The sequence below is a fragment of the Aquarana catesbeiana genome, linkage group LG08 (genome assembly GCF_042186555.1).
Source record: "Aquarana catesbeiana isolate 2022-GZ linkage group LG08, ASM4218655v1, whole genome shotgun sequence".
NCBI lineage: Eukaryota > Metazoa > Chordata > Amphibia > Anura > Ranidae > Aquarana > Aquarana catesbeiana.
The window spans coordinates 269,663,953-269,683,439 of record NC_133331.1 but is presented as its reverse complement, the minus strand read 5'-3'; the positions used below and the strand labels follow the sequence as shown (position 1 = coordinate 269,683,439).

At 44.7% G+C, this 19,487-nt stretch overlaps 2 protein-coding genes across 2 annotated transcripts in view; one reads left to right on the top strand and one right to left on the bottom strand.

The window, feature by feature from the left end:
* LOC141106738 (uncharacterized) overlaps positions 1-19,487 on the top strand; it is a 209,043-nt gene that overhangs the window by 120,881 nt on the left and 68,675 nt on the right.
* Positions 11,895-17,891, bottom strand: LOC141106464 (uncharacterized). The gene is made up of 4 exons (XM_073597260.1): positions 17,273-17,891; positions 16,412-16,509; positions 16,186-16,294; positions 11,895-13,415 (listed from the first exon to the last, which is right to left on the bottom strand). The coding sequence occupies exons 1-4, from the start codon at positions 17,301-17,303 to the stop codon at positions 12,301-12,303; spliced, it is 1,353 nt and encodes a 450-aa protein (XP_073453361.1). The 5' UTR covers positions 17,304-17,891; the 3' UTR covers positions 11,895-12,300.

Below are 19,487 nucleotides of genomic sequence, written 5' to 3'. Positions count from 1 at the left end.
GAAAAGCAAGGAAGCAAGCGAAAGTACAAAGGAGATTACAATTGCTTTAACCTGGTTCGCTCTCGAAAGCAGGCACATCCTCCACATTCAATTTAAAATTAAATAAAATATATATGTAAAAATAAATACGTTTTCAGGTGTGCTGTGAAAAGTTTTAGATCTTTTTGGTGCGCTGAAGACAAAAAGTTTTAATGCATTCAAACCGTAGTTTGTAAGAGCAGAGAGAACCAGCTTCAGATCCCACTGAGTTCTTGGGGAACCAATATGTGGCGCTACATGGGAAACTCCCTATACTAAGGTCTTAATTGAGGAGTCAGAGGTCAGCGGTTTCTGAAACAAAATAGAAAGGGCAGAAATCTGACTTTTGATGGTTCTGAAAGCCAAACACTAGTCCAGAGCCAGCTGTAGGAAGGAGTAGACTTCCTAGCTAACACCATATGAACCACTGATGCCCCTGTTTATCAGAACCTGAAGCTGGATGGGATGTATCAGTCCTTGAAACAGAAGATTTGGACAATGCGGTAGAGCCCAAGGAGTATCCGCTTACTCTTACCAGATTAGTGTACTACATCCTCTTGGGCCAGTTCTTGAGACTCACTGGAATTCCCTCCATCTCGATCCTGCAAAGAAGACTAGGAATAATTTTTCAGGGAGGGACAGCATAGAGTCAGGTTGTACTGGTGCCACAGAGTCCCAGCTTTCTGCTAGAGCAGTGGTTCTCAACTCATTTCCTCAGGACCCACCAACAGGCCAGATTTGCAAGATAACCTCAGTCCTAAAGTACCCCCAAAGGGCCATGTTTTGGGAACTTCTCTTAGATAAAATATATAATACCATGATATTGATTTAAATCAGCTGTGCAAAGTAAATGAAAACATGGCCCGTTGGGGGTACTTGAGGACTAAGGTTGAGAACCACTGTTTTAGTCTGCATTTCCCCAATGCAATATTTAAAATCTGGCCTGTTAGTGGCTCCCAAGGACAGGAGTTGAGAACCACTGTGCTAAAGGATCTCTGTACTTAGAGACAAAACTGTTGCGTTTGTTGTTGAATCTGGAGACCAGGAGGTCCAGATACCGCATTCACCACCTGTGTCAGAGAACCTGGAACACCTCTGGTTGTAGGGACCACTCTCCAAGGTCCAGACATTACTAGCTGAAGAAGTCTGCTAGTTGTCCTATGTTCATGCCTGGGGTGTGCACAACAGACAAGGCTGGAAAGCAGTGGCGGCTGGTGTTTTTTTTGGGGGGGGGCAGCAAACAACCCCCCCGGGCCGCCAGTGGAGTGGCACTAACACAACTAAACCTACCCCCCCTGTGGCGTGGCACTAACACCCCCAGCAAGCCACCACCTGCTGTCCTTAACCTGGATGCGGGCAGTGAGAGCAGCCGTCGGAGCTGATGCAGCCATCTTCCAGCCCTGTCCTTATGCGTGGCGGGCTCGGAGAAAGCTGCTTCGGTGTCCTCTCCTGGAGCAGCTTCCACGGTGCATCTCCTCTCTGCTTCTCCTCCCGGCACTAGGCGTCAAATAGGATCGCCTGATGTTTTGGCCAATTGGGAAACAGGTTTCATACCTGCTTCCCGTTTGGCCAGGAGGAGGATCAGTGTTGCAACAGCGATCATTTATTCGCTGTTGCAACACATCTGGGTGGGCTCCGGTCACATCCTCTGCGAGCTGTGCCCACCCTATTTTAAAGCCTATCAGAGCCTCTGGCTCTAATCAGGTGCTTCAACAAAAAAACCCTGGCCACTGTAATTCATGCGCCCGGTGCCCTGAAAGGGGCCAGACACATATAGGGGGTGGCGAGGAGAGAGGGGGCCGCGCCCCTAATGAATGGGCCACCACTGCTGGAAAGTGAAGTTGCAATCTACATCACTTGCTGTGGCAAAACATCTGGTTCCTCACTGTTGTTGGTGTACGTCACCACTGTGGTGTTGGACTTTCTAGCTGGAAGGTCATTTGATCTGGATTCAGTCAAACCAAAAACAACCAAATCATTCAAAGCTCCAGGATGTTGACCAGCAGACAAAACTCTGACAACCAAGTCTCCCTGCACCTACAAGGGTCTTCCAAAAGATGGAAAGGAAAGACTTCCACCAAATCTCGAACCACCAATTCAGTGAAAAACTGTTCCTCCTATGTCAAAACAAACTCGACCGATTTGTGCCATAAGTGAAACTGGGCAAACAAGAGTGCCTTGAAGGAGGCTACAATCAGACCCAAGACTCTCATACCCAAAAGCCAAAAGTTGGACTGGAGAGCTTGATCCTGAGGTCAGAGAGTCTGATTTTTCTTCCATGGAAGACACACTCCGGCCTGTGCTGTGTCCAAGACTAGACTCCAAACAATCAGTCTGTTACAGTGGCACGTTCTGAAGGTTCAGGATCCATTCAAACCACTGTAGTGTTTGAAAGACAAAGCCATGTTGGCCAACTTTTTTTTATTAACAAGTAACATCTTTATTAAAAAATAAACAGTCATGGAGGTACAAGCAGTGTTCATTGGCCAAGTTTTAGTCTCTTACACAGCAGAGCTGAAAAAAGACACCTATGCTACTACGACACTAGCAATAAAACGGATGTATGCTTGTAGCAGAAGTTATCATGAGCTAGTCTACAGTTATTTGTTTGCCAGTGTTCAATCTTCCTGTAGGCAGAAATATAACCCAAAAAGTGGAAGACTTCCTGTGTCCTTTAATGGATGAGATTCCTATATACTTAAAACAGGGTTTTTCCATGTATGGTATGTTGTATTTAGGCAATACAAAGGTCATAAAATTCTATATGGTTGCTTATATACACTGGTCACTTTTACTTTTGTGCTATTGACTACCTTTTTCAATCAGTGTCCACATATGGCCCATGGCTATTAACATAGAATTGTCCACCAACCCCCTTTGCATTTATAATAGCCTCCACTCTGCTGAAAGGCTTTCTACAATAGCTCCCCTCGATTTTCTCTGCACCAAACTCATCAGACCATGTCTTTATGGAGCTGGCTTTGTGCACACTGGCAAGCTAAGGCTGGAACATTGAAGGGCGTTCTTCCAACTGTTACCACAAGGTTGGGATTTCACAATTGCCTAAAATGTCTTTGTATGCTGTAGTATTAACAGTACCGTTCACTGGAAACACCTGAACTCAGTCTTTTAGACAGATGTCCCTATACTTTTGGCCATATAGGTAGGTTGGATGTTCATAAACTCTTTGCCATAGAGCATGGTTTCTCAACCAGTGTTTCTCCAGAGATTGCTAGGGGGTTCCTTGAGCAATGAGCACTTTCTGCCTCTTAGCTAAAAAGATCAATGATGTCATTGGAAAATTATCTATCTGGAAGGCGGTAATTCTTCCAAATGATCACAAATGTAAGGAGCATTCTTCCCACTGACCATCACAGTAATGTACAGTATCATGAGTTGTAGATATAGTAACTTTTAGCAGCGGTTCCCTGAGACCATAAAGTAATTTCAAGGGTTCCTCCATGTTAAAAGGTTGAGAAAGGTTGTTATAAAGTGTATGCTGAGATGGTCAAGTCATAAAGTCTGTTTAGTTTTACTTTCACATTCGGCAGGCTTTGGTGCACCTGGGCAGGACTGCAGCATTCTGTCTCAAAATTCTGTCAAACCCCCCACCAACTAAGTTTCACTACACATAACCAAGGCTACATTAGGGGTTGTGAAGGGGAATACAGTGATCTGTAGACTTCTAAGCCATTTAAAGCATAAGAATAATGGCAACAATAACAAAGCAAACCAATCACAAGAGGTCAACACCAGGATGGAATACACTAAACAAGTAGGTTGTGTTCCTTAGAGGTGGAGTCTTCAAAGAAATGGGCTGGACATCAACTGCTGGAGCTACTCTGGAGCCAAAGGTGTCAAATCTGGAGCACTGCCACCCCAATGCATGACATGTTACTGCCGAAGGGTTATTAAGGCACAGGGAATTGATTCTAGAAGTATTTAATGTTTTTACAATCTCATTTTATGGAGGTGTGCTGTTTATTTTATTTTAATGCTTTTGTTGGCAATAAAAAGAAGTGAACGTCAAGGACAAAGCATACGTTTTCCTTAAAAAAATAATTTCTATGGCCAGATTCTGTGGAGATAAAAGTAGAAGTAAATGTTATTGTTCTTCTAGACCGCAAAGCAGGACACAGAATGTACAGTACAAGCAATGAGCCAATATAGTCACCCACATGTGCACTAAAAAAGAGAAAAGCCCCATCCTCATAAACCAACCGAGATTTCCATGATGTGTTTTGTGTTGGTTATGATGATGTAATGGTGATGGGAGGGGGATAAGCAGCACATCTGCATCAGGTTGCACTGGCTGCACTGATGGGCATTGATGAGGCGGTACTAATGAGGCTGCACCGATGGGTACTGATGAGGCTGCACCGATGGGTACTGATGAGGCTGCGTTGATGGGCACTGATGAGGCACTGATGGGCAACGACTGGCACTGATGGGGCTGTATTGATAATCAGGGCACTGATGGTCAGTGCCCTGATTATCAGTGTAAACAATCTACTGACAGGCTTTCCGTTTATCAGCAATCCTTTCTGATAACCGGCAAGTCTGTTTACATGTGATGAACTGTGATTGGACACAGCTGATTACATGGTAAAGGGCCGCTGTGATTGACCCTCCACCTCGATCTGTGTTCAGGTGTGTCTGTAGGACACAGAGATGACAGAGAGGAAGCGTGGGTGATGCGTTCAGGAAGGATCCCAGAATGAGAGAACCGCGCTGTAGTCGTCGCTCGGTTATAGCGTGGTATTAGGTGTTATTAGCGTGGTATTGGTTAAAATAGTAAATATACCCATGATGCTCAGCTACTCTTGCAGTCCAGTTGTCTTCCTAGGGTGAGGTCATCCTTATGGAATAAAAGCTTGGTGCAGGGTGTGACCTATTGATAAAGCACACACTAGACATGTGCACCCTGGAAAGTTACGTTGTGATGCATTCATTCATTGAAGAATTTCGTTTCGCCATATTCGTTATGTTGAACCCATTCGTTTTTGGACTTTGTTTCATATTTTCAGCATTCGTTTTGTATATCCATTGGTCCAAATGAATTTGAAAAACTTTTCAGTTTTTCCGGACAATTGCTATATATTCGATATATTATCAAATCGGATGGATTTAAATCAGAAGGATTTAATATTTTGGGATGCTAGTCAACCCACCAAAAGAAATGGCATGAGCTGACTGGACAACATCGCCTGGCATTATGTGCATCCGAATCAACGAAGGGAACGAAATTCGGACCTATTTGTTATCTGAATTCGAATTATCAAACAAATTTGAAAATTGAATTCATTTCCCCATCATGTGACGTCATCTGAATGAAATGAATGTATTTGTTATTTTCCTCATAACTTTTTTTCTGATTCGTTGCCGTTCATTTCTATATCCGTTCGGAAATTCGGAAACTTCCAAATCTCCGAAAATGAAATTTTCATACGAAGAACAAAACAAAACGAAACACAAATGTCTAGCATACACATAGGGGTGTGGTTCTAAAAAAAAAATTTCCATAGCTGTTCATCCAGTATAAAAGTGTGAATAGAGCAAAATGAAATGTTCTCAGCCTGTATTCTCTGCAGATCGAATGTGTGAATGGGGAAAATACCACATTATGTCCACTAGATGGTGCTGAGTATCATAGAAAATAAGTATGTTCATCAGTGCCATCTAGTGACCATAAAGCAGTACTTTTTATCCACACATTTGATCTGCAGAGAATATACAGAAGCCTGAGAACCTTCACTTTTGCCCCATTTACACAGGACTGATATATATGCAGTTTTGATGGTAAAACCGCTATATGAATATTTTATAAATACACCCCATGGTGTCTCTAACGATAACTTTGTTTTAGGAAATATTGGCTACACATGGAGAAAAAGTCGTGGTTTTATGTTTAACCACTTCATACCCTGCCAATGGTCAAATGACGTCCGCAGGAGGGATGTCCCATCCTGGGCGGACGTCATATAACGTCCTGGGCCCCCCGGCCGTCTAGGGGGCGCGTGCTGCGTCACTTGGGACCCAGTGCACGTGCCCGGCGGCAGCGATGTCCGCTGGCACCCGCGATTGCCGGTACCAGAGCCCGGGGCGTGGATCTGTGTGTGTGAACACACAGATCCAAGTCCTGTCAGCGGAGAGGAGACTGTTCGTGTGTTCCTAGTACAAAGGAACACCGATGGGTCTCCTCCCCTTGTGAGTCCCCTCCCCCCACCGTTAGAATCACTCCCGCATCACTCGCGCGCCGGCCGGGAGCTCCGTGAGTCGGGTCGCGGGTCCCGCGGACTCGATCGCCGCGGGGATACCCGCGATCGCCTCACGGAGAGGACGAATAGGGAGATGCTAATGTAAACAAGCATCTCCCCGTTCTGCCTAGGGACAGTGTCACTGATCTCTGCTCCCTGTGATCAGGAGCAGAGATCAGTGATGTGTCACACGTAGCCACGCCCCCCCAGTTAGTAACACTCCCCAGGACATACTTAACCCCTCCCTAGCCCCCTAGTGGTTAACCCCTTCACTGCCAGTGTCATTTACACAGGAATCAATGCATTTGTATAGCACTGATTGCTGTATAAATGACAATGGTCCCAAAAATGTGTCAAAAATGTCCGATGTGTCCGCCATAAGGTTGCAGTCACGATAAAGATCGCTGATCGCCGCCATTACTAGTAAAAAAAAAAATTAATAATAAAAATGCCATAAAACTATTCCCTATTTTGTAAACGCTATAACTTTTGCGCAAACCACTCAATAAACACTTATTGCGATTTTTTTTACCAAAAATATGTAGAATACGTATCGGCCTAAACTGAGGAAAAAAAATATATATATATAATATTTTTTGGGGATATTTATTATAGCAAAAAGTAAAAAATAAAGCGTTTTTTTTTCAAATTTGTCGCTATTTTTTTGTTTATAGTGCAAAAAATAAAAACCGCAGAGGTGATCAAATACCACCAAAAGAAAGCTCTATTTGTGGGGAAAAAAGGACGTCAATTTTGTTTGGGAGCCACGTCGCACCACCGCGCAATTGTCAGTTAAAGCGACGCAGTGCCGAATCGCAAAAAGTGCTCTGGCCAGGAAGGGGGTAAATTCTTCCAGGGCTGAAGTGGCTAGGTAACACATTTAACCCCTTGATCGCGCCCTAGTGTTAACCCCTTCCCTGCCAGTGACATTTATACAGTAATCAGTGCATTTTTATAGCAATGTCACAGTCATGATAAAAATCGCAGATTGCCGCCATTACTAGTAAAAAAAAAAAAAAACTAATAATAAAAATTACATAAATCTGTCCTCTATTTTTTAGATGCTATAACCTTTGCGCAAATCAATATATGCATATAGCAATTTTTTTTACCAAAAATTTGTAGAAGAAAATATATCGGCCTAAACTGAGGAAAAATTTGTTTTTTGTTTTAAATCGGGATATTTATTATAGCAAAAAGTAAAAAAATATTGTGTTCTTTTCAAACTTGTCAATCTTCTTTTGTTTATAGCGCAAAAAAAAAAATGGAGAGGTGATCAAATACCATCATTAAAAAAATGATACCAATGTCATTTGGGTACAGTGTTGCATGACCGCGCAATTGTCATTTAAAATACGACAGCGCTGAAAAATTAAAATTGCCCTGGGCAGAGGAAGGGGGTGAAAGTGCCCGGTATTGAAGTGGTTAAACAGTGCATAAGTGTTATTTATGTGTGTATTAAGCGTATAAATCCCTCAGTCGCAAATGAACATTTATTCTCCATCACTGCAATACGTCTTATCGAGTGCTCATACACAAAGTCCCATGCCATTAAAGTTTTGCCGCAGAAAACTAAAAATGCGTACCTGTTCACATTCTGAGTTTTCAGATCCCATCCCCCAGTCAAATAGAGAAATGCAGGGTTATACACTTTTGTGTGTGAAAGTGTTAGAACCCATGTCATTTTTAGAGACTTTTTCTCACTTCCTGTTGTGTCTTCAAGACAGGAAGTGAAGGAAAATCTAGCATGCAGTAAAACAAAAACAAATATATATATATATATATATATATATATATATATATATATATATATATATATATATAGAATTATTTCTCTGCTCGAAAACTAGAAAAATGGTTTTGGGTTTGGTTATACTTTACCTGATAGAAAAAAAAACACAAGGGGGCGCCAAAATAAGTGCACTATTAAAAGGGTTGTAAAGGCAGAAGGTTTTTTTAACGCTAAAGCGGAGTTCCACTCGTTTTTAAATTTATTAAAAGTCAGTAGCTACAAAAACTGTACTCACCTGTCCCACGGTGCAGCAATGTGGCCGCCCGAAGCCTCGCTCCTCTTCCTCTCCTCTCCGTGGTGCCAGCATTGCAATCTGAATGGACACAGGGAGCTGTGACTCGGCTCGGGGGCCCCCATAGCAAGCTGCTTGCTGTGGGGGCACTCGACAGGAGGGAGGGGCCAGGATCACAGAAGAGGGACCCGAGAAGAGGAGGATCAGGGCTGCTCTGTGCAAATCCACAGCAATAGAGCAGGTAAGTATAACATGTTTGTTATTTTTATAGGAAAAAAAAACAAAACTTTAGTGTCACTTTAAGACCAATTTAATTTATTAAAAAGACAATGAGCAACTCACATGTATATAAAAAAAGACAGGCATGTCACAGACATGTGAGTTTCTCATTGTCTTTTTAATAAATGAAGGTGGTCTTAAAGTGATGCTAAGCACACAATGTTTAATCTATATTATCCCTTCTCTTTCTGTATGTGGATGATGGCACTGTAATAATTTTAATTAAAAAAAATCTAAGAACCTTTTTCCTAATCCATATCCAGTTGTCACATGACCCAGCTCTCTCCCAGCCTGTCTGAAGGGAAACAGTGTCAGGAGGAGCTTCTAGTCCTCTGCTATTGGTCACATGTTAAAAAAAAAACAAACAGCCTTTGGAATACAGAATAAAAATAAATAATCAATATCAATAAACTGTTTTAAATTGTCATTCAAATATGTATTTGAAATCAGTTTATTTTTACTTTTTTGGCAATGACATGGCGTGGACGGATTTCTGCCAATCACAGGCTGTGCCACACCCCTCCAGCTTGTGTGTTAGAATAAGAGGGAGGTGAAGCCTTCATCAATATACATGTAACATCCCACCGTCATTGTGTTAAGCTGGTTAGTGGGCATGGAGGAGGAGGGAGGGAATGGGCTGTCATTTACCACTGTGTATACACCCACATGTGTGACCAGTGGCGTCACTAGGGTTGGTGTCACCCGGTGCGGAAAAACATGGTGTTAACCCCTCTCCACCAACTATAGTCCTCCCTCAGTATAGACCCCCCTCCATTAAGTACAGACCCCCCTCCACTAAGTACAGAACCCCCTTAATTAAGTACAGACCCCCCCACTAAGTACAGACCCCCCTTAATTAAGTACAGACCCCCCCACTAAGTACAGACCCCCCTCCCATAGTATAGATCCCCCTTCCTCAGTTTAGACCCCCCACTAAGTACAGCCCCTCCTCCATCAGTATAGACCTCCCCCCTCAGTGCAGACTCCCCTCTCTCAGTGCAAACCTCCCTCCCTCAGTATTGACCCCCCTCGGTGCAGACCCCCTTCATCAGTATAGACCCCCCTCCATCAGTATAGACCCCCCTCATTATAGACCCCTCCCTCAGTACAGACCCCCTCCATCAGTATAGACCCCCCTCCATCAGTGCAGACCCCCCTATATCAGTATAGACCCCCCATCAGTACAGACCCCCTCCATCAGTACAGACCCCCCTCCATCAGTATAGACCCCCATCAGTGCAAACCTCCCCCTCTATCAGTATAGATCCCCCTCAGTGCAGACCCCCCTCCATCAGTACAGACCCCCCCCCCTCAGTATAGACCCCCCTCCATCAGTACAGACCCCTCCCTCAGTATAGACCTCCCTCTTAGTACAGATCCCCCTCCATCAGTACAGACCCCTCCCTCAGTATAGACCTCCCTCTTAGTACAGATCCCCCTCCATCAGTACAGACCCCTCCCTCAGTATAGACCTCCCTCTTAGTACAGACCTCCCCCCTCAGTATAGACCCCCCTCAGTGCAGATCCCCCCACTACATCACTACATGTCCTCTTAATTTAACCCCCCCCCCCTGTTCCCCCCATCACTCCATCATTGTTTTTTAACATGCCCCCCTTCTTGGTCACTGTCTCCCTCTTCTATCCATGATCCATCTACATTACAGTAAACTGTACAGAGCTCAGAACAGAGCAGTGTGTGTCCCTCGGATTCCCTCCTCCTGTGTAGATGTAAACAGAGAGGAGGGGGAGGCGGCTTAGGTCTGCTCTGTGAGACGGAGAGACAGCCGGGGGGACACGAGAGACATTAAGATCAGTGTAGGGGTGCGGAATTAGTGGTGCCGCTTCCCACAGGTGTCACCCAGGTGCGGCTCGCACCCCCTAGCCCTCCCCTAACAATGCCACTGTGTGTGACTCTATAGTCACATGGGCAGCTCAGATATAATAGGGAGGAAATGCTCAGCATAGAAATTCACTGAAAACTGAGCATGTGCAGAGCTGCCAACACTGCTCTGCAAAATCCCCAACTGCCGTGGGGACATGGACAGAAAGGGGAGACAGAGAGCAGCAGGATCAACCAGGTTTTTTGCAGAATACAGAAAACGAATCCCATAGTGACTGAGTGAGTATGAACAACATGTAATACACCATTTATTGATCGTTTTTTTTAATAATATGAGTTTTGGTGACACTGCTGCACTTAGTTTGGCGCCCCCTTGTGTTTTGCTTTTGAATCTCTACAGTGTCTTTGCTTCGCTCTATGGGGGGCTGCCACTGATGCCGCTAAGTTGCCTTTTGTATGGATTTATGGACATTTTCATTATGGACTTTTTTATAGTGGAAGTTGTTTATTAGAAGCTTCTAGAGTTTCCCTGATTTCTCTAGCACCATTTTTATTTATTTCATGTTTACTTTAACTGACACATGCTGATACTGTACATATATACAAACAAACTATATACAGTTTTTTTTTTTTTTAAACATTGGCACTCATCATTAATATGCTTAGGATGTATATTCTCACGTATAGCTAAAAAAAAAAGAAAAAAAAAAAAAAACAGTGAAAAGGTTAGAGTTCTCTATAGGATTCTTTGTCTAAGTTTTTGCCTAGTCTTTTTAAGACGTCTGTGGAACTTCTCAAGCTCACTATTGTTTGTCACCATAGTCCCCATCTTCTAACCATAAGCCCTCCACCTCCATCTTTCCTATTGAGGAACTGACTCTTCACAATGGTCCGAAGACATGGCTTAGCAGCCTAGAACGTGGGTCATCTTTAAAGGTGGGACATAGCATCGTGATAGGTGTGCCCTTAAGGCTAGGATCAATTGCAGGCAACCTAAATTTCCACCAGTGGGCCACAAAATTGGATCTGACACATTTTTCCATGTGTCAGGCACAAAGAAGAGGCAACTTCACCCAAACAAGAAGATGGGCTGATTTATTTTACCACAGGGACTTTAGTGCTGTCTGCGACCCCAATGAAAATTTTTCTCTGTCATCTCAAGAATGGTCAAGCCAAGCTGAACTATCATTGTCATTGGCCTATCTGATGAATAGACGCTTCACCATGGTCCGAAGATATGGCTTAGCAGCAAAATATGTGGGTCATCTTTGAGGCTGGGTTTACACTATTGTGAATTGGATGCAATAGATAGCCGGTTCACACATCTCCGCTGCGGTTCCGGGGGGAATTTGCACAGGAACCCTGTGCATCTTTTGGTCCGTTTCAGGTCTGAATTCAGCCAGAAATTGGACCGGAATCGGTGAACTAGGGTGCACCGGACCCCTGCTGTGAGCCACATGCGGTGATGGTGTGGGATAGGCATTGGGATAGGTGTGACCTAAAGGCTAGGATCAATAAATATTGAGGTTGGAGGCAGCCTACATTTCTCCAATGGGGCCAATAAACTGTATCTGATGCATTTTCCATGTGTCAAAGAATGGTCAACTCTACCCAAACTCTACCCTAGGTGGGCCAATTTCATTTCCTATTACAGTTTTACTACTGTATGTGAATCAATGAAAATATCTCTCCCTCATCTTGAGAATGGTCAAGCCAGGCTGAGCTATCATAGTCATTGGTCTATCTACATTCTTCATGTTTGTGCCCTCTAGTGGCAAAGCTTGGCCTTTCACAGCCATGCCAGGGTTAAGGGAGCGGGGTTCTCTCCAGTAGGATGATAGGCCATTGAACTCCAAACAAATGCTTGTGGCTGCTCTTTCTTTCAGGTGGGCCTGCCTTCAGCCTTGCTTCTGTGACGTTTTTCGTGTCTGCCAAGGTCTGATTTCTGAGCAAAACATTTCCCACACTGGGAACATGTAAAAGGCTTCTCTCCTGTGTGAACTCTTTGGTGCTTTTCCAAAAGTCTCCTTTGGGTAAAACGTTTGTCGCACTCAGAACAAGAATAGAGGTTCTCTCCGGTGTGGAGTCTTTGATGGTCAGCTAGAGTTGTTTTGTATGTAAAACACTTCCCGCACTCTGGGCAAGAAAAGGGACCTTCACCCGTGTGGCTCCTAAAGTGATCCACCAGACATGCCTTTACGGTAAAACACCGTCCGCATTCCGAACATGAGTATGGCTTCTGGCCAAGATGTGTCTTTTGATGCTTGACCAAGTATGATTTCAACGTAAAGGATCTGCCGCATTCAGAACATGTAAACGGCTCCTCGCTGGTGTGCCTTTTCTGATGCTCATCAAGGTAGGACTTCTTTGCAAAACACTTTCCACATTCGGAACAGGAGAACGCCTTCTCCAATGTGTGAGTCCGTTGATGCCGAACTAGGTTGGACTTCAGCTTAAAAGGCTTCCCGCATTGGGAACACGAGAACGGGGCTTCGTCTCGATGGAACCATTTGTGCCTAGAGAGACATGATTTCCATTTGAAACATTTCCCGCACTCGGGACATGGATAAATCTTTTCATCATTCCTATCTGTGTCAGTGGAGCACACATATGGCTTTGGGTCTATGTGAGCCTGACTATGCGCGTTCAGACGGGACATGTACGCAAAAGACTTTCCACATTCAGAACATGAATATGGCTTTAACCCTACACAAGTACTTTTGATAAGGTCGGCTTTCTCTAGAAAATGTTTATTTTCAGAACACGGGAGCGTTTCGCTTTTTTTGGCAGAAGTGGGATGATTGAGAGGATGGGTTTGCGGAAGACTGCCTCCATGTGTAGAGGGATCAGATGATAGACCTGCACTGGGAAGCAGACGGACATCTGAGGTGATGGGGTTTTCTTTTCGGGAATCCTTTGTGATGTCATCATCTTCTGCTTTAGCGTCTGAAGGGTCAGCAGTACATTTCTCAGGGCTATTCCTAATGTATCGCCCATCTGGAGAAAAAAAAGATTTCTTTAAAAAGAATGTTTAGACTTGTTTGTAAGAAAATTCTTAAAACATAACAACTACCAGAAGTTCTTTGAAGTAGAATTAAAGGCAAAACTTTTTTCCAGTTTGGATAGGGTAAGGGAGATTTATATTCCCTGCCATTTTTTTTCCATCTGTTTCCCATTGGGTGAATTTCCCTTCACTTCCTGTCCCATATCCAAAACAGGACGTGAGGGAATGCCTAGTTGTCACCTGAACTAGCACCCCCATTGGAAGATTTGCCCTCTATTCCTGTTCTTGTGACCATAATCTCATATTTATTTTTATTTTAACGCTCCAGTGTAATGATAAACAGGACAAGTAGAGAGGATTAAACTCCATAACAGGGGCACAGACAGCAATAAAAGCCTGACAGATGTTTTAACCCAGTGGTAGGCAACCTTTGAGAGGTGGAGATCTACCTGAACAACATAAAAGAGATCAAAGGTCACTGAGATTCAGCACTATTTTTGAGAAATTATTATTCAAGGACTAAACAGCAGGGGGCGGGCATTTACTGGAACCGATACCCTGGATTTTCCTCCTGCAGCAGCTGTATGCTGGTAGGAGGGTGAGGAGGAGACGCTGGATTTCAGCTGCTGCAGGAGGAATTTAAAGGGGATTGTCATAAGACAGGTATTATAAAATCTGAACGCCCAGCAAGTGGCTGGAGATTTGGATTTTACCGCCACGCCCTACCCTAGCACCCTAGGGTGGCTGCCTAAGCAGCCTAATGCTAGGCACCAGCATAAAGGCTGCTTAGGAAGCCACCTTAGGCCCCTTTCACATGATCGGCCCACAAAGATCCACCTGTCTGTTTTTCAAGTGGATCTGAGTGGGCCACCCATTGAGTTGTATGGGTAGGCAGATGTCAGCGGAGATGTGTCCGCTGACACCCACCTGCCATCCGATCCGACGAGATCCGCTAAAAATACGTTCGCCATCTGTCCAGCGAATGGGATCAGATGAAAAAAACAGGCTGTCCATATTCATCCAATCTCGCCATAGAGGACAGCAGAGCTCTGACAGGTCCGTCCCTACACAGAGAACCTGTCATCCGCCTGATCAGCGGGGATCAATGGAACCGCCCCGTGTGAAAGGGGCCTTAGGGTGTCAGGTTAGCAAGGGCGGTAAAATCTGAATCCCCAGCCACTTGCTACAAATTTAGATTTTTTCAAATACCTGTCTATGGGAGTGAGGTGGGAGGCAGGGGACACTGCTGGGGAGAAAGGAGGACCAGAGGTCACTGCTATAAGAAAAAGGGGGGGGGGGGGTTATGTGAAGGGTGGTAGAGGACACTGCTATGGGGGTGGCCCTGCCCATAGCAGTGTCCTCTGTCTCCCTCACAACACCTATCCCCACAGTAGTGTCCTTTGCTGCCCCCCCCCATAGCAGTGTCCTCTGCCCCCCCTTTACCTCCTATAGCAGTGTCCCCTGCCCCCCTTTCCCTTCCATAGCAGTGTCCCCTGCCCCCCCTTTCCCTCCCATAGCAGTGTCCCCTGTCCCCCCCTTCCCTCCCATAGCAGTGTCCCCTGTCCCCCCCTTCCCTCCCATAGCAGTGTCCTCTGCCCCCCCTTTCCCTCCCATAGCAGTGTCCTCTGCCCCCCCTTTCCCTCCCATAGCAGAGGGAGGTGGGGGGGCAGGGGACACTGCTGGGGAGAAAGGAGGACCAGAGGTCACTGCTATAAGAAAAACGGGGGAGGGGGGGGGGTCATGTGAAGGGTGGTAGAGGACACTGCTATGGGGGTGGCCCTGCCCATAGCAGTGTCCTCTGTCTCCCTCACAACACCTATCCCCACAGTAGTGTCCTTTGCTCCCCCCCCCCATAGCAGTGTCCTCTGCCCCCCTTTTCCCTCCCATAGCAGTGTCCCCTGCCCCCCCTTTCCCTTCCATAGCAGTGTCCCCTGCCCCCCCCCTTCCCTCCCATAGCAGTGTCCCCTGCCCCCCCTTTCCCTCCCATAGCAGTGTCCCCTGTCCCCCCCTTCCCTCCCATAGCAGTGTCCTCTGCCCCCCCCCTTTTCCCTCCCATAGCAGTGTCCCCTGCCCCCCCCCCCCCCCACACACACACACACACTTTCCCTCCCATATCAGTGTATCAGTGCCCTGTATTGAAGTGGTTAAAGTAGACCTATAGGCAAAACTTTTTTTTTTTCATTTTTGATAGCGCAAGGGAGGGTTATAACTCTTGTCAGATATTTTTCGCAAGCTGTGTCCCATTGTAAAGATTTCCCTTCACTGCCTGTTCCATAGCCAAACAGGAAGTGAGAGGAAATCCCTGCAAATTAAGGGGATTTCTTGGGGACCCCCAGGTCATCAGAACTAGTGTCCCCATTGGGAGATTTCCCCTCTATTACTTTTCTGGGGACAACCCAAAATTTGGGATTTTCTTTTACTTTCACTTTCTATGATAATGATGAATCTCCCTAATGGGGGCACAGACAGCAATAAAAACTGACAGGTGTTCTAATCCCTCTCCACTGTATTCAAAACTAAAACAAATAAGTTTTTAGTTATACTTTTAATAATTTGGTGCAACCACCCCAGTCCCAATGTTGGAAATGATCTGAGATGGGATAACCAGAGGCTGATGGCTCCTGAACCCCCCCCCCCCACTGGGCACATACTGTCACCCCATTACAGTCTACTGACAGAGGAGGGGGGAGAAGAAGAGATTGTTGTAGTGACTGAACAAGGAGAATCTGTACCTTTTTCCTAGATTTATTGATTCCTTCTCACCTTGGCCAATATCTGGAGGAATTTCCTCCTCCTTGCCCAACTCGCCTCTCACATACGGCTCTTCTCCTTCCTCCTTGACTTCAACTTTAACAACAATCAGGCCACTATCCTGGATAACACACAAAACAATTTTACTAAATTAATTTTTAATTCTGTATGATTTAGGAACCATTAAAAAAAAAGTAATTGACACAGCTTGGTGTTTTGTAATTCATCAAACACCTACCTTATCGTTTTGGGGGATCTCCTGATGTTCCTGTGTGGGGTCCTGGGAATACAGAGGACGGGGACATCTCTCTGGGGGATTTCTGTTACTGGAATCATCTGTAGGAAACACACACACTGACTGAATACATTGTTTCTATGTCTTTATATGGCCAAAACCACCTGGCTTCCTCTACTGTTTTTAGCTGTTTCCACTGAAGGGTACTGGTAATGGTACAGCATACAAAGACACTGTAGACAATTGTGCTCTTCCAACCTTGAGGTAATAGTTTGGGGAAGGTCCTTTTCTAGCAAGACTGTGATCCTGTGCACAAAGCCAGCTCCATAAAGACATGGCCTGAGAAGAGAAGAGAACTATGGAGGGCTGAGGTTCTGCAGCAGGGTGCATTATGGAAATTTGGGAGGGAGCTATTGAGGCTGAGAGATCTAATGTGGCCTGAGTGCACTGTGCGAGGTTGGAAAGCACTGTGGGACACTGTTGAAGGTCAAAGGAACTATAGAGGCCTGAGGTTTTGCAGCAGGATGGGGAGATTATGGAAATTTGGGGGGGGAACCGTTGAGGCTGAGGGATCTCAGATGGCCTGGGTGGACTGTAGGAGATTGGTAAGCAGTCTGGAACACTGTTGGAGGTCAAGGGAACTATGGAGGGCTGAGGTTCTGCAGAAGGTGGGGGGCATTGTGGAAATTTGGGGGAACTGTTGAGCTTGAGGGATCTCAGGCGGTTGAGGGGCAATATGGGAGGCTCAGGAGAAGGGAGGTCATGGCCCGATGGTCCTAGACCACTTTATCAGAGGATGTGTGTATCTAGCTGGGGCCTCAATACTCTTCTCTCTTTTTACAAGAAATTAAAGTCTCCTCTTACCCGGTGATGTGGGGGTCAGCTGGCTCGCCATAATGATGTTCTTGAACAGAGCCTTGTGTCCTTCTAAACATGTCCAGGAGGCGTAAGCAACTTCTCAGTGTCACCCTCAGATGATCTGAACATACAGGCGACATGCTGATCATCATTAGCGCTCATAAGACCAGTTCCCATCCTGTGTCACAGGCAAAGTGTATGAAATTATTTTCAGTGAAGCCCATCCCCCCTTCCGCTTTGTATTGTAGTATTTTTTTTTTCTTTTCTTTTTTTATTACAAGTCTTGCCTACTGTATTTTTTTGCATAGCTTTCCTCTGTTCCATTTCAAGGAATTTGGGTGCTTCCATAAATGTCAAGTCTTGCACATTTTCAAGTCTTGAAGCACCAATTCAAATTAGCAATCATATCAGCAAAGAGTAATCATTAACTTCACTGAACAGCCTGCTTCTAGGCTACAAAAGACTGCGGAAACAGATGTGACTTCTGGGATTTTGAAGGGTCAGTAATTCTCTGGGCTACAAAAAAATGGCGGCAGCAATCCTGCACTGAAGACATGCATAAGCTACACAGAGCAACAACACGTATTCAGCTTCCCAAACTCCTGTCGAGTGTTGGAAATAACATTCACCCCCCAATGTTAAACACAAAATCTCTTAGCCTACAATAAAAACTAGATTACAACATAAATTTATTTGTTCTACAGGAACATGGCCGCCCGATGCGAGCTGCTCATGTGGGGAGTTTCGCGCTCTAGAGTCTGCCCTGTTGAACCAAGCAGAGCACGTCTCGATGTTGAAGAAAGGAGGGCGGGGCGTCACTAGAGCAAACAGGAAGCGGCTGGGCAACCGTGGAACGCACTCAGCCGAGCCATAGGGCGGAAGTGAGGGGAATGTTTCCGGTTGTGGGGGGGAATTGTGATGATAAAGAGGAGACAGACAGCTACTAAGGGCTGAACAATGTAGTAGACCTCTATTGTTATTATTCTTAATATCTTCATGCTATTTCATGAATACAATATAATGGTAATAAAAGTATTTTGTATTATTACTATTATGTTTTATTACAACCCAACAAGTCAGGGATGTGTCATCCTTCTCCCTCTGTATGGTATTTATACTGTTTTCTTTCCAGGTGACAGTTATATGTCCTTCCATGCGACCAGATCAAGGCTGACATCACGGCTGAGTACCCCACATTAGTGCTGCGGGACGCTTTCCATGTGTGCGGTTTGGGGTGGAGTCGCCTTCCATTCTGCCCGGTGTTAGTGATTGCAGACAGGAGGGAGTGTTAGTATATTTCTTATTATTCTTATTAGTATTCCTTTTTCTGTCTTCATCTATGTTCTCGTTTCTTCCATCATCCTTCTCATTCCTCCTTTTTTTTCTTATATCTGCTGTCTTCCTTCATCTTTCCCCTTCCTCAGTCTTAATACTTCCATGTTTTTCGTCATCTTTCATCATCTTTCTTTTTCTTGTGTCTTCCTTCATCTTCTTTTATCTGCTGTCTTACTTCCTCTATCTTACATAGTTACATAGTAGATAAGGTCGAAAAAAGACACAAGTCCATCAAGTCCAACCTATGTGTGTGATTATATAAAAAAGACACAAGACACTTCTGCTGTCTTCCTTCCTCTATCTCCTTCTTCTGTCTTCCTTCATCTTCCTTCTTCTGCTGTCTTCTTTCATCTTCCATCATCCTTCATCTTTCTTCTTTTGTCTTCCTTCATCTTTTTTTTTTTTAAGTTGTCCTCTGCCTTTTGTATCTTATCATATTCCATCTCCCTTCTTCTGTCTTCATTCATCTTTCTTGTTCTTCTGTCTTTTTTTGTCATTTGTCTTCCCTAATCTTCTTTCATTTTTTGTCTTTCTTCATCTTTCTTCTTCCTTTGTCTTCCTTCATTTTTCATGTTCTATTATCTTTCATCTTCCTTCATCCAACTTCTTCTGTCATCTTCCATCCTCCTTCATCTTTCGTCTTCTATCATATTCCGTCTTCCTTCATCCACCTTCTTCTGTCATCTTCATCTTCCATCTTCTTCCATGTTACTTCATCTTTCATGTTCTATCATCATCCGTCTTCCTTCATCCACCTTCTTCTGTCATCTTCATCTTCCATCCTCTTCTGTCTTTTTTCATCTTTCTTCTTCTTCTGTCTTCCTTTATCTTTCATCTTCTATCACCTGCTGCCCTTTCTGATTTTCATTCTTCTTCTGTTTTCTTC

Bases quoted from the DNA above. Each gene is read 5' to 3' on its own strand.
- LOC141106464 (XM_073597260.1), bottom strand. From the start codon at position 17,303: ATGGCGAGCCAGCTGACCCCCACATCACCGG. The intron at 16,510-17,272 runs GTAAGAGGAGAC...TGTTTCCTACAG, and splicing joins GCTGACCCCCACATCACCGG to ATGATTCCAGTAACAGAAAT. The intron at 16,295-16,411 runs GTAGGTGTTTGA...TGTGTTATCCAG, and splicing joins AGATCCCCCAAAACGATAAG to GATAGTGGCCTGATTGTTGT.